The sequence below is a fragment of the Panthera tigris genome, chromosome C2 (genome assembly GCF_018350195.1).
Source record: "Panthera tigris isolate Pti1 chromosome C2, P.tigris_Pti1_mat1.1, whole genome shotgun sequence".
In the NCBI taxonomy this organism is placed as follows: domain Eukaryota; kingdom Metazoa; phylum Chordata; class Mammalia; order Carnivora; family Felidae; genus Panthera; species Panthera tigris.
The window spans coordinates 113,433,261-113,445,502 of NC_056668.1; the positions used below are offsets into that span (position 1 = coordinate 113,433,261).

The 12,242-nt window shown below is 37.8% G+C and overlaps 1 protein-coding gene and 1 long non-coding RNA gene across 2 annotated transcripts in view; one reads left to right on the forward strand and one right to left on the reverse strand.

The window, feature by feature from the left end:
• The window catches only part of ANKUB1 (ankyrin repeat and ubiquitin domain containing 1), a 27,775-nt gene continuing 15,533 nt past the window's right edge, over positions 1 to 12,242 (forward strand). Inside the window, exons 1-3 of the mRNA XM_015539335.2 lie at positions 1 to 249; positions 2,341 to 2,484; positions 10,594 to 10,810. Coding sequence (XP_015394821.2) covers positions 160 to 249; positions 2,341 to 2,484; positions 10,594 to 10,810 — 451 coding nt within the window. The 5' untranslated portion in view covers positions 1 to 159. The remainder of the gene's footprint in view (positions 250 to 2,340; positions 2,485 to 10,593; positions 10,811 to 12,242) is intronic.
• LOC107180018 overlaps positions 9,599 to 12,242 on the reverse strand; it is a 25,340-nt gene continuing 22,696 nt past the window's right edge. The window contains exon 3 of the long non-coding RNA XR_001510773.2: positions 9,599 to 9,751. This is a non-coding gene — a long non-coding RNA (uncharacterized LOC107180018). The remainder of the gene's footprint in view (positions 9,752 to 12,242) is intronic.

Consider the following 12,242-nt stretch of genomic DNA (forward strand, 5'->3'; position numbering starts at 1 on the left):
ACAGCAGGACTTGTCTCTTCACATTCTCTCCACTCAACTTTCAAGCTAGATAGTAATAGCTGCCTCTGGCCATCGTTTTTGTCCTTAATTGTGAATTGGAATTTTTCCAGCTATCCAATTCTTTGAAAAAAGTTGCAGGGTTGTTTGTTTGTTGAGAGAATGAGGATTTTCATAGCCTTTGAGGGATCTTTTGAACCATTTGATGTTTCAGCAGATGAAACTGTGGAGGCTGTCAAGCTGATGATAAAGGTATGTGCTTTGTCCCTAAGCCACTAAGATGTATACTAATTTTAACTATGCAATAAATTTAAACTGTACATGGGGCAGAGATACTATTAGGTATGTTTCCAGCAAACAGGGAACTAAAACTATTTGAAAATATCATTATTTGCTTACATAACAGTTTGATAAGAATATAGTAACCATGGAGGCGTTAGACAGGAAGCAAACTGAGTCAGTAAATTCTCAGGAAAAAAAAAAAGTTTGACTTCTCTTTATGAAATGTGTGGGTTGTGCACTGGCCAGGTAGTATTATTGCAATTCTTCATAAAAGGACAAAAACAGGGCATTAACTCTAAACTATATAAGTAGAGCATGCCAATTGTCAGACAGATGGCCCATTTGGTGAACAAGTAACTAGAAAGATCCAAAAGATTTTTGAGGTGGAGAGGACTATAGACAACTTCTGAGCAATAGCCTCATTTTGCAACCAGGGAAACTGAAGCTCAGAGAGGCTGACCATTTTACTTATGATTACAGAACCAGGATAAGAAATAATTTGGATTCAGTATCTCATAAATTTTTAGAAATATCCCCTCTAAAATGGGAACTTAAGACAAATGTTTAGGTCCTGACCATCAGATAGTAGTTAACTTCGAGATGATCATTTCTATTTGCTGAGGAGCATTTATTGAATCGCAGTCACATGATATTTAGTAGATTACTATGATTACTGAAATCTAGATCTTCTAACACAGAGGGTCTTAATCTTCCTATGTCATGAATCCTTTGGCAGTCTGATGAAGCCTATGGATTCCTCAGAATGTCTTTATTTTTTTTTTTTAATTTTTTGATGTTTATTTTTGAGACAGAGAGAGGCAGAGCATGAACGGGGGAGGGGCAGAGAGAAAGGGAGACACAGAATCCGAAGCAGGCTCCAGGCTCTGAGCTGTCAGCACAGAGCCCGATGCGGGGCTCGAACTCAGGGACCGTGAGATCATGACCTGAGCTGAAGTCGGACACTCAGCCGACTGAGCCACCCAGGCGCCCCCCTCAGAATGTCTTTAAATGCATACAATAAAATACATACAAAGAAAAGGAAACAAGCTATATTGAAATATGATTTGCAAACATTACAAAACAAATTTGTGGGGTGCCTGGGTGGCTCAGTTGGTTCAGCGTCCAACTCTTGATTTCAGCTCAAGTCATGATCTCAGGGTTGTGGGATCGAGCCCTGTGTCGGGCTTCATGCTGGGCATGCAGTCTGCTTAAGATTCTCTCTCTCTCCCTCTGTCCCTTCCCTGTTCACAGGCATGCATGCTCTCTCTCTCAAAATAAATGAATAAATAAATAAATAAATAAATAATTTTTTTTCAACGTTTTTTATTTATTTTTGGGACAGAGAGAGACAGAGCATGAATGGGGGAGGGGCAGAGAGAGAGGGAGACACAGAATCGGAAACAGGCTCCAGGCTCCGAGCCATCAGCCCAGAGCCTGACGCGGGGCTCGAACTCACGGACCGCGAGATCGTGACCTGGCTGAAGTCGGACGCTTAACCGACTGCGCCACCCAGGCGCCCCTTTAAAATTTTTTTTTCAACGTTTTTTATTTATTTTTGGGACAGAGAGAATAAATATTTTTTTAAAAACCAAATTTGTGATATGGTGGACTTAACATATTGACAAATTTTAGCAATTCATCTAATAACTTGTAATTTCAAAGTAGTGATCAGTATAATATTTTGAGATTTCTGCAACAACTATAGCGTGATATGAAAATAGCTATGACTTCTACTGGTGACAAAGTCACAGATATAGCCAACCACTGTTTCTTTAGTTTGTTGCCTATATACACAGTAGTTTGTTGCCTATATATATAATCTCAGGTTAATTTAGAGTTAATAAAAATAAAATACAGTTTTTCCCAACTAAATTCTATCCGTAAACTTTTGTGGAGATCTCTAGACTCCAAGTTAAGAGCTCCTGTCTAATACCTCTTCCTCTGTCCAAAATAATTTTATAATTCTCAGTGGGGGAAAAAAACATAAAAGAAAAGAGATTATATTGCGGGTCTAGTAACGTGGAGATACACTGCTTTGATAAAGTGCTATTGATTTTTAAGGATTATTTCCACATTCCTCTCTCTGAAGATGAACAAGGCAGGCGGTATCTGGAGCTGATGTATGCTGGAGCAGCCCTAAAGGACAGCTGGAGTCTTGCGGATGTTGGAATATCTTTTTGTTCAACTCTCAAATGCTTTGTTAAGGTATGGTGATCAGAATAACATTTTTTTTTTAACGTTTACTTATTTTTGAGAGATAGAGAGAAACAGAGCATCAGCAGGGAAGGGGCAGAGAGAGAGGGAGACACAGAATCTGAAGCAGGCTCCAGGTTCTGAGCTGTTAGCACAGAGCCCGAGGCGGGACTCGAACTCATGGACCGCGAGATCATGACCTGAGCTACAGTCAGAAGCTTAACCGACTGAGCCACCCAGGTGCCCCCAGAATAGCATTTCTCCAAGATACCTACTTCATTTTGAGTAAAGTGTGGATAATTCAACAAAAGTAATTTCATAACTTAGGAAGAACTTTTCTTGCCTTCTCCTTTCATTTGTCTAACTGGTCTTATTTCTGCTGTAAGGGGAAATAAGGTGTGGAGTCTGGATAGAGTTCCCCTTGTTTACTCCTTCTCTCCCTTCCCTCCTCTATCCCCTTTGTTGCTGCTCCAAACAGTTATCCCAGAACAACCCACTTACAAATATCAGAATAAGGCCAAGGCGTAGATCTGGAATATTGATGTGGAAGGAAAATTCAATCACTTCCATGGGTCCACAATGGATTAGGGGCAGTGGAGTGAGGAAAGGAAGAAATTCTCAGTAACTGTAAGAATGAAGCGGGGGGATGGGCACCTGGGTGGCTCAGTCAAGTGTCCAACTTCAGCTCAGTTCATGATCTCACAGTTCGTGGGTTCAAGCCCCACGTCAGGCTCTGTGCTGACAGCTCAGAGCCTGGCACCTGCTTGAGGTTCTGTGTCTCCCTCTCTCTCTCTGCCTCTCCTCCACTTGCACTGTCTCTCTCTCTCTCTCTCTCAGAAATAAACATTAAAAATTAAAAAAAATTTTTTTTAAATGAAGGGGCAGTTTCTACATCCAAATCCAGTGAGAGTAGCCCTTCATTAATTATGTGTACATACCCCAGAGACAGCCTTTTCCATTTATAGTGTCCTTAATTAGTGGTGCTTAACTGGGGGTCCTTAAGCACTTTACAAAACCCTAAAATTGCAAAATAAGCAAAATTATGTGCCTGGAGATTTTCTGGGTGGAGGATCCTTAACTTCTGACAATTTCTTAGAGACAGGTGCCTAAAGAGTTTAAGAGCTGATCTCTAGGGAAGAAATATGATTCAATAATAGTTCTTTACCCCAAATGAAAACATGATCCTCAAGAAACTAAGCAACTAAGTACACATTCTCTGCTAGATGGGGCACTAATTTTCTCATATTTAGCACTTTAAAAATGTTTATGATAGCCAAAGCTAATTCTTTTCGTTTTTTAATATGTTTTATTGATTGACTAAGTGGAGAGTCTATGTTTAAAAAAAATACTCTAGAATATTTACTACTGGGGCGCCTGGGTGGCTCAGTTGGTTAAGTGTCCAACTTCGGCTCAGGTCATGATCTCACTGTTCCACGTCAGGCTCTGTGCTGACAGCTCAAGGCCCGGAGCCTGCTTCAGATTCTGTGTCTCCTCTCTCTCTGCTCCTCCCCTGCTTGCACTCTGTCTCTCTCTCTTTCTCAAAAATAAATTAACATTAAAAACTTAAAAAAAAAATAAATAAAATAAAAAATAAAATAAGATATTTACTACTAAGTAGTAAAAACAGGTCACAGAAAAATAAGCATTGTATGATCTCATTTATGTAAATAAAAATAACATATTTGTATATGTGTTTTTAATGTTTTATGAGCACTTATTCATGTGTTATTGTTATATTCTTGAAGACTGCTTAATGACCAAAAAGATAAATAAAAATAACTCTGACTTCTTTTCTCCCTCTGCACTAAAATAATTATAGTATAATACTCTTTTGGGTAGACTAAATTCCATCTCATTTCTTTTTTTTCCCCAATCTCATTTCTTAAATGTCTTTCCTCATGTCTTTAAATATACTCATATACTATGTTTTTGGTAATGTACAGGATAAACTCTTTAAAATGTGCTGGAATTTTCCAGTGCCAAGAATGATGTTTGAGATATGTTTTTTGTTTACCTGGAGATAGTGGTATAAGTTTATTACTAATATTTGAGCTGGCTGGAAGAGATGGATTGAGCCACAGCTGTTTAGGGACGTAGATAATGTGTGTTAAGAGTATGAATAAAATACTATTACTTAACTCGGCACTGGCTTTATTTTCCTTATTTAAAAAATTCTTCCTTTTATGTACTTTTGACCAGGTAGTACACTCACATAGATAAAAGATACAAAAAGTATATATACAGTAAAAATTCTTCCTCCTACCTTTGGCCCCTCAGTTTCCCTCCCTCGATGCAATCCATTTCATAGTTTTACTTACAAAAATATTTTATAAATTCTGGCAATAAAGCATCATCTATCACAGTGATGCAAGCTGTCTTCACACTGAACTCAAGCCTTTCTCTGGAGTTTAAACTCCTAATGGAAAAAAAAAAAAAAAAAAGAGTAGAGAGGTAAAATGGGTTTACCCAAGAGAGGCAGAAGCTAATTATGCATCACAGGACTGGCCAGCACATAGGGTTTAATTAAAAACTCTCAAGTTCAATGGAAATCTTACTGATCTTAATCTTCACTTTCTCCAGTAGAATCACATTTAGAGAAGTTCGTATCACTGGTTTTAGGAGAAAAACAGTATCTTGAATCTGAAAGAAGAGATTTACCTGCAAAAGCCATAAATATTGGTTTTTATCCTGCCTTAGTTCCTGTTTAGATTAGATGATAAAACAGGCCTATTTCAAAAGTCCACACCATTTACTGTGTATGAATAATAACAGTCCAAATGGGTTTACAACAACAAAAATACATGATGAAAATATCCCATGCCTCAGAGAATGCAGTCAGACCAGTTCTGCGCTGTTTAATCTATCTTAAGTAACTAACACAAGGCTGCATTCTAAGTCATGTTGTTGCTTTATTGCATAATTAGATGTATACAAATTTAAGCAGTACCTTTCCTATTTAACTATGGTACTTCACGCAATTAGTTTTACCTTCTGAGAATCTTGAAAAGCTAGAGGCTCTTCATTTATTTTGGTACAACTTAGACATACCAAGATGAGAAACAAATGTTTTTGCAAAGTTTAAAAACTTGCCAAGTAAACAACTTTCTTTTTTAAAAAACTACAAGTAGATATTATGAAACAAATCCAAAATATTTGGTTTCTTTATCGTGCTTATATTTTTGTGTGAATTACAAGGCTTGCTTGTGTGAAAAGAGGAAAAGACTTCTGATAAATTAAGAGGTGATCTGCTCTTAAATACATTTTTTAAATAGTCAATATATTTCCCAGCTTCCTTGTGTATTACACCTTCTCCTTTAATGGTAATGTAGACCCATTTGGAAAAGTGAATGAGGAGGTGATATGAGAATAGTGGGGAAGGAACATTGTATTAGTTTTTTCTTCTTTGGGAAAAAACTACAGCAACCATAGATGTTATCTTCTATAACACATATATCCAAGTTCTATTAACACAGGAGTCAGTCCTGCCCATTCATTGCTGCCCATTCATCTGGTAAACCGTGGCATGATGCAGTGGAAAGGCCTAGGTTGTCAGACATGCAGAAATGCTATCGCACTTGCCCCCTTCACTCCAACCAGTGTTATTGTGGAAACTATTGCTTGAGTTTTGTTGGCACCCACTGCCTGGAATAGCACCTGGCATATGAGGCTTTCTGTAAATAGGTGTTGAATAAATAAGTTGACAAAGGCCTTGAGAGGTAGAGTGTGAAAATTAACAAGAAGGTATATGAGTGTTATCAGAAATGGTATAGCAAGGTATTGAGATGCATTTCAGGGTTTGGATTCCCTCCCTTACTCTGGCATCTCTCTCCCACTCTACCCTCACGGCAAGGTGCTCCTGCATCCTTGCCCTAAATTTTCTTATCTAGCATCAGGGTTCTTAGCTGCAAGCAGCAGAAACAAACCCTGGACAATTGAAGCAGAAAATAAACATATTGAAAGGCTACTGGGAAGTTCACAGTCTTGACAGGAAGACTGAAGAATCAGGCTCAGAGATTATGGAGCCAAAAACAATGTCTTAATCAGGCCCTAGGACTAGTCCAGGAAAGCTACCACTTCGGCTACCTCTAAGCCCTTGAAGCAGGTCCTGGACACAGCAGCAATGCCTCAGATCTGCCACTGCCACAGAGGATTCCCTGTATCTGTTCCTGCTCTGCCTTACTGGCCCCTAATTCAAAGTAGGGCTGGATGGGTAGGCCTGATTAGGAGCATCCTGGTCACATGTCCAGGACCTACTGCAAAGGGGGCTAACAAGCAAATCTTTGACAGGTCACACCTTCTACCATGTGAGGTGGGCTCAGCCTCCCTGACACTCCTTCTGGGTTCCCTGCCTCCTTCTCTCACCATATTTCTACCAACCAAGGGATGGCGTTAAAGCTTAGTTATTCCTTTCGGGCATCCTTGGAATGTTATTTTACGGTAAGAGATCAGATTAATTGTGGTAGTATTGAGTAAATGTCTATTAGACAAGTTGGAGAAGCTTAAAATATATTACAAGTCCTAAAATTGATTCAAGTTACTATACCTTTAGCTTTTGAAAGGCACTCAACATATAAACACCAAAATCCAGGAGACACATAATATGTGACTTTAGATTTTAAATATACTTGACACACACAAAAAATGTATCAATATGCTTCTTAAAAATGTAGAATTTACAAATGAGGGGTGGCTGGCTGGCTCAGTTGGAGGAGCAAGTGACTCTTGATCTTGGGGTCATGAGTTCAAGCTCCATGTGGGGTGTAGAGATCACTTAAATTTAAAAAAATTTAACTTAAAAAAAGTATAATTTACAAACAAAACATTGTTCTAAAAAATGTCTATTTTTTTAAAGATAAGCCATAAAGAATAATATGTAAAGAATTTGGTGAAGAAAGGTATTTGAATTCAGTGTCCTAGAATTCAAGTATAACGTCTGCAGGATGATTTTCATACAAAAGAAGTTTATGAGGTTAAGATGTTTATGAAGACATCTCGAATTCATTCAGTTCAACAAAAGCAAACATTATTATTTTTTTTTTTTTTTTGTGGTTGGTTAGGAGGTTTTATTTTATTTATTTATTTTTTTCAATATATGAAGTTTATTGTCAAATTGGTTTCCATAAAACACCCAGTGCTCATCCCAAAAGGTGCCCTCCTCAATACCCATCACCCACCCTCCCCTCCCTCCCACCCCCCATCAACCCTCAGTTTGTTCTCAGTTTTTAAGAGTCTCTTATGAAAAGCAAACATTATTTATTTCCTCTTTTCATCTACTCAGGAATCACTGGGGCAAGTTTCTGCTTTTTTAGTGCTGCAACTCCAGAAGAACAAAATCTAAAAAAGCAGAACTTGTAGAAAATGTATAGCAGTGTTCAAAACTTGCATTAACTTTTGTTTTATTTCCATCTGTTTCTCTTTAACTTTTCCTATTTTATTGGTAATGCACATGTTTTTACAGTGAGTTTGCACTTGGTTTCTTAAGACAAAAGTGGAATTATTACCATGAAGTAGATCTATGTATTTGTTTTTATTGAAAAATAAGACATTTTGTCTGTACCTCCTACCTACCATGGTGTCTTGGTTTATTTATAAAGGGAAAAATCTAATTTTATGTATGTTCAACAATTATTTGCAGTAGTATTGTTTATTTAATAACATCTGACTTCCTTGAGTATAACTACCAGTGTTCCCTTTAGAAAATTTGAGGAGTGGCATCATAGAGCTAGAGAGATGGCTTTTCTTATGTAGATAGAATGAGTTGGCAAGTTGCTATTAATCAGCACCTACCTGCTCCCCCTCCAAATAACCAACATGAAGAAGTGTCTCCAATATTGGTCTGCCTCATTAGAACTTAAAATGAGCTTTTTTACAAAAATAAGGTTTATAAAATGATAGATAAATAGAGTTAAAATATTACAAAGAGAACTATATTCCAGATACATTATGAATTAAATGGGCCTGGGAAGTTCCTGGGTGCTAAAAAAAAAAAAAAAAAAAAAAAAAAAAAAAAAAAAAAAAGAAAAGAAAGAACAAACTCAAAATAAATAAATAAATAAAATAACAAATTCTGTAGGTGTTAATTTTCTTGCAACTTAAGAACCTGGCTTCATTAATAATAATATTTTCTTATTTACACTTTTGATTTTCATCTAAACATTGCCGTATATTTTGCAATTCTAACTTATTACTTGTTTCAGAGCTTTATGTATACCTAGGTTATAGATGCTTGTGTTTATTCATATTATTAGAAGCTCCTTTTTAACTTAACTCTGTAACATTATGTAATTGCTAGTTAGCCATTAAGAGTGACTTGGGCCTTTGCTATTTTGTTTCCACATTACACATTTAATTTTAACTATAAATTAGTATCGGTACCAAGGGCTAACAAGAAATCAGAGTAATCATAAAAGAAATAAGGAACAGCTATTATCTAAAATATAATTTTTCTCCCCCCCCCCACTCTTTTTATTCAGTTTTCATAGAATTTCTTCCTACCTATATGTATCACATGGATTAGGTTGGTCTTTAATGCAGCCATAGGAAAACATAAACATGGCGAAAGGGAAAGGGTGAATCCTACCTATGTCCTTTCAATTTTTACTGAGCAGATTTATGAGAAGCTATTGAGTAAAACTGTTCTAAGCACTTCAGACTCAGGAAACAGAGGGCCGGAACCTGTTTCTGGTGATTTGAGTCACTGAAATGGGCCCCAGATCAAAGCTTTGAAGCCTAAATGTTCATCAATAACATTCATTACTCTTTTAAAGCCTCTTTCAAAGAGATCTGCATGTTGATTATATCATGGCAATGTGTGACCTGGGAGGAGGGGAATGAATATAACGTATTATGAGCCTGAAACAGGGAGGGGCTCCTGGGGAATCCAGAAATAAATTTTGATAGGAGAAAGGGAGAGAAGAACAGAGGCTGAACAAGAGAGCAATGACTGGCTGGAGCCCCCTTCTCAGTTTTACTTAAGACCCAAGAGTCCCATGTTACAGTGGCAGCACTGTGCATCCAAATCTGCCAAGCCAACAAGAAGCCTTCGAGGAAAAAAATGATTGTCCTGAATCCGATAAAGAGGAAGTAAAGTCAATTTCACTTTTTTTGTTAGAAGAGTGAAAATGTTAATAGTCTTCTCTTCGCCCCCTTCACATTTCCCGTTTCCTGTGTTTTTAGTTTTAGTTTGGCTTGATTCACCTGTTGTTAACAGGAGAATGAACATTTTCCCCAAAGTTTCCATTTTAACTCTGCTTCAGATCCATCAGTGCCACTTGCTTTCCTATTTGGATTGCAAAAGAAAAAGAAAAAAGGAAAATTTTCACTTATATTTAGAACTTCCCTTTTTAAAGAGTAAAAATAAATACACGTTTGTTTTTTTTTTAAGTCAAACCATACAGACAATGAAAAGCATAAAATGATAAGCCAACTATCCCCCCAATCTTGAACTTGGTTCCATTCCTTAGAGACAACCTCTTAGAAAGGATTTTAAAAACTGACCAAAGGTTTAGAATCCATTGTATTTCTTTTTTTTAAATGTTTATTTATTTTGAGAAAAAAAAAGAGAGAAAGAGAAAACACGAATGTGAGGGGCAGAGAGAGTGGGAGAGAGAGAATCTCAAGCAGGCTCCATGCTGTCAGTGCAGAGCCTGATGCAGGGCTTGATCCCACAACCGTGAGATCATGACCTGAACCAAAATCAAGAGTCAGACGCTTAACCAACTGGGCCATGCAAGTGCCCCGAAGAATCCACAGTATTTCCAAATCAATGCACAACGTAACAGTGGAGTTGTTTCTCAACCAACACTTCCATAAGTGCAGCTTGGATATAAATTATCAACATGCCTCTTGTGTATCTGGGTTTGTCGACTAAAAAAAGGGGTCTCAAAGCCCTGCCAAGTCTTCTTTATGCTACTCAAAGCAGGAGGACTCCTTAATATCCTTGGGACAGAAGAACAAGAGTTAGACCAGAAGCCAGGGAACCTAACTGGCCTTTGCCCTCATCCTTAGCACCCACATCATGGAAGTTACAGGCACTTAGGGCCACCCTCCGAAACGTTTTTCCCTTGCTCCAACCCCAAGACAGTGCTTATTCTTAAGTTCCCTCCTTCTCTTTCCCCTTAGGAAGAAGATAAGCCAACTCTCTATGTGTTCAATGCTGTGACCCAAGAGACAATGCCAATGATGGAGAACATCTCCCTTCTTAGTAAAAAAGTGTCTGATCTGAGAACACTGGTAGCTCTGAGATGTGGCTTTCCCGTGAGTGTCTTCTGTCTCCGGACCCCAAATGGAATGGAGATGTATGACTGCAACACCCTCAGGGACTACCAAACAGACATCGGTACTGCCCACTATATTTGATACTAACTACTGCTCAGCGCTAGGGTTCTTCGATACCAGATTTGCAACAAATGGAGGAATTGTTTCCAAACTAAAACTTCTGTAACCTCAGTGGGGATGTAAATTATCAATACACCTCTCTGGTAGCTGGGTCTGTAGACTAAGAAATAAGAAAGGTCTCATAGCCCTGCCAAGTCTTGTTCTCTTTTCTCAAAGTAGGATAACTTGTTAATATCCTCGGGATAGAAGAGCAAAACTCAGACCAATTTATATGTCTCTCTTTCAAAATATATTTCAAGAATACATAGAAGGAAGTTCAAATACACATTCTTTTTCTCCTTTTTAACACGAATGGTAGCATGTGAGACTTGCAATCTTATTTTAAGATATTATCAGTTACGTTAATCTTTTAAACAGCACGAAGCAGATACTGTGCAGGCATTCATCCTGATGTACAGATTAGTGAGCTGGCATTCATCCCTGATGGACACATTACAACATTTATTTAAATATTGTACTTCCAGGTTGTGACTGCTGTAGCCATATACCATGAAGACAAAATCAAAGGACCATCAGATTGTTTTAACTCTATTGGAAAATGGTTCAAACCTTACAGAGATTCTTGCTTGAGGTGAATGAATCTTTGTGATAATTAGCAGAAGTTTAGGTAACGTTGTGTTGTCATATTTGTTGCAATGGAATTGGACTTCTCCCAATTTATAGTAGGGCTTTGTAAACATCATTGAATTAGGCAGTTTTGCTTTTTATAACTGCTAAATTTTCATTTATTGTTATTTCTCTTGACTCTTATATTTGCTAATTCTTTCATGGTACTTTAATTGAGGCTCTCAAAACTTTTGACATCATTTATCATCCTGTTTTTGACCAAAGGAAGTGATGTTCTGGGATTTGTCCTGAGAGTACCTCACAGTAAAGCACATGCCAGTCTGCATGCTTGCTAAGAGATCAGCCCTGCCCAGAAGATGGTGGAGGCTTATGTGAGTAAGGACACACAAGAGGCATTTGTCCCCAAGCAACTTATGATCTAGTTATTTAATGAAACATAAAAGGATACATGAGAAAATTAGGGTGACTGCTCTTCAGGCCTATGGTACTCAGATTATGATATGACAGTTTACAGCTAGAAGAGAATTTAGAAATGGCTTGGTCTAACCTCCAATTTTTATAGATTTAAAGAAAGCAAAAATATTCCAAATGGTTAAATGATTTGCTCAGGATGTGTCAAGGATAACCCAGGCCTCCCAAAATGACCCCATAGGAATGATGGTTTTCAAATGTCAGGTTCTAGGGGCTCAAGTATGACCAGAGTAGACTGCTTTGGCCACCATTAGAACACAGGCCATAGGAGGAGAGGCAAGGAAAGAAGAGCCTCAAAGAGAAGGGAGGAAAAGTCTTTGGGCTGCTTCATATCT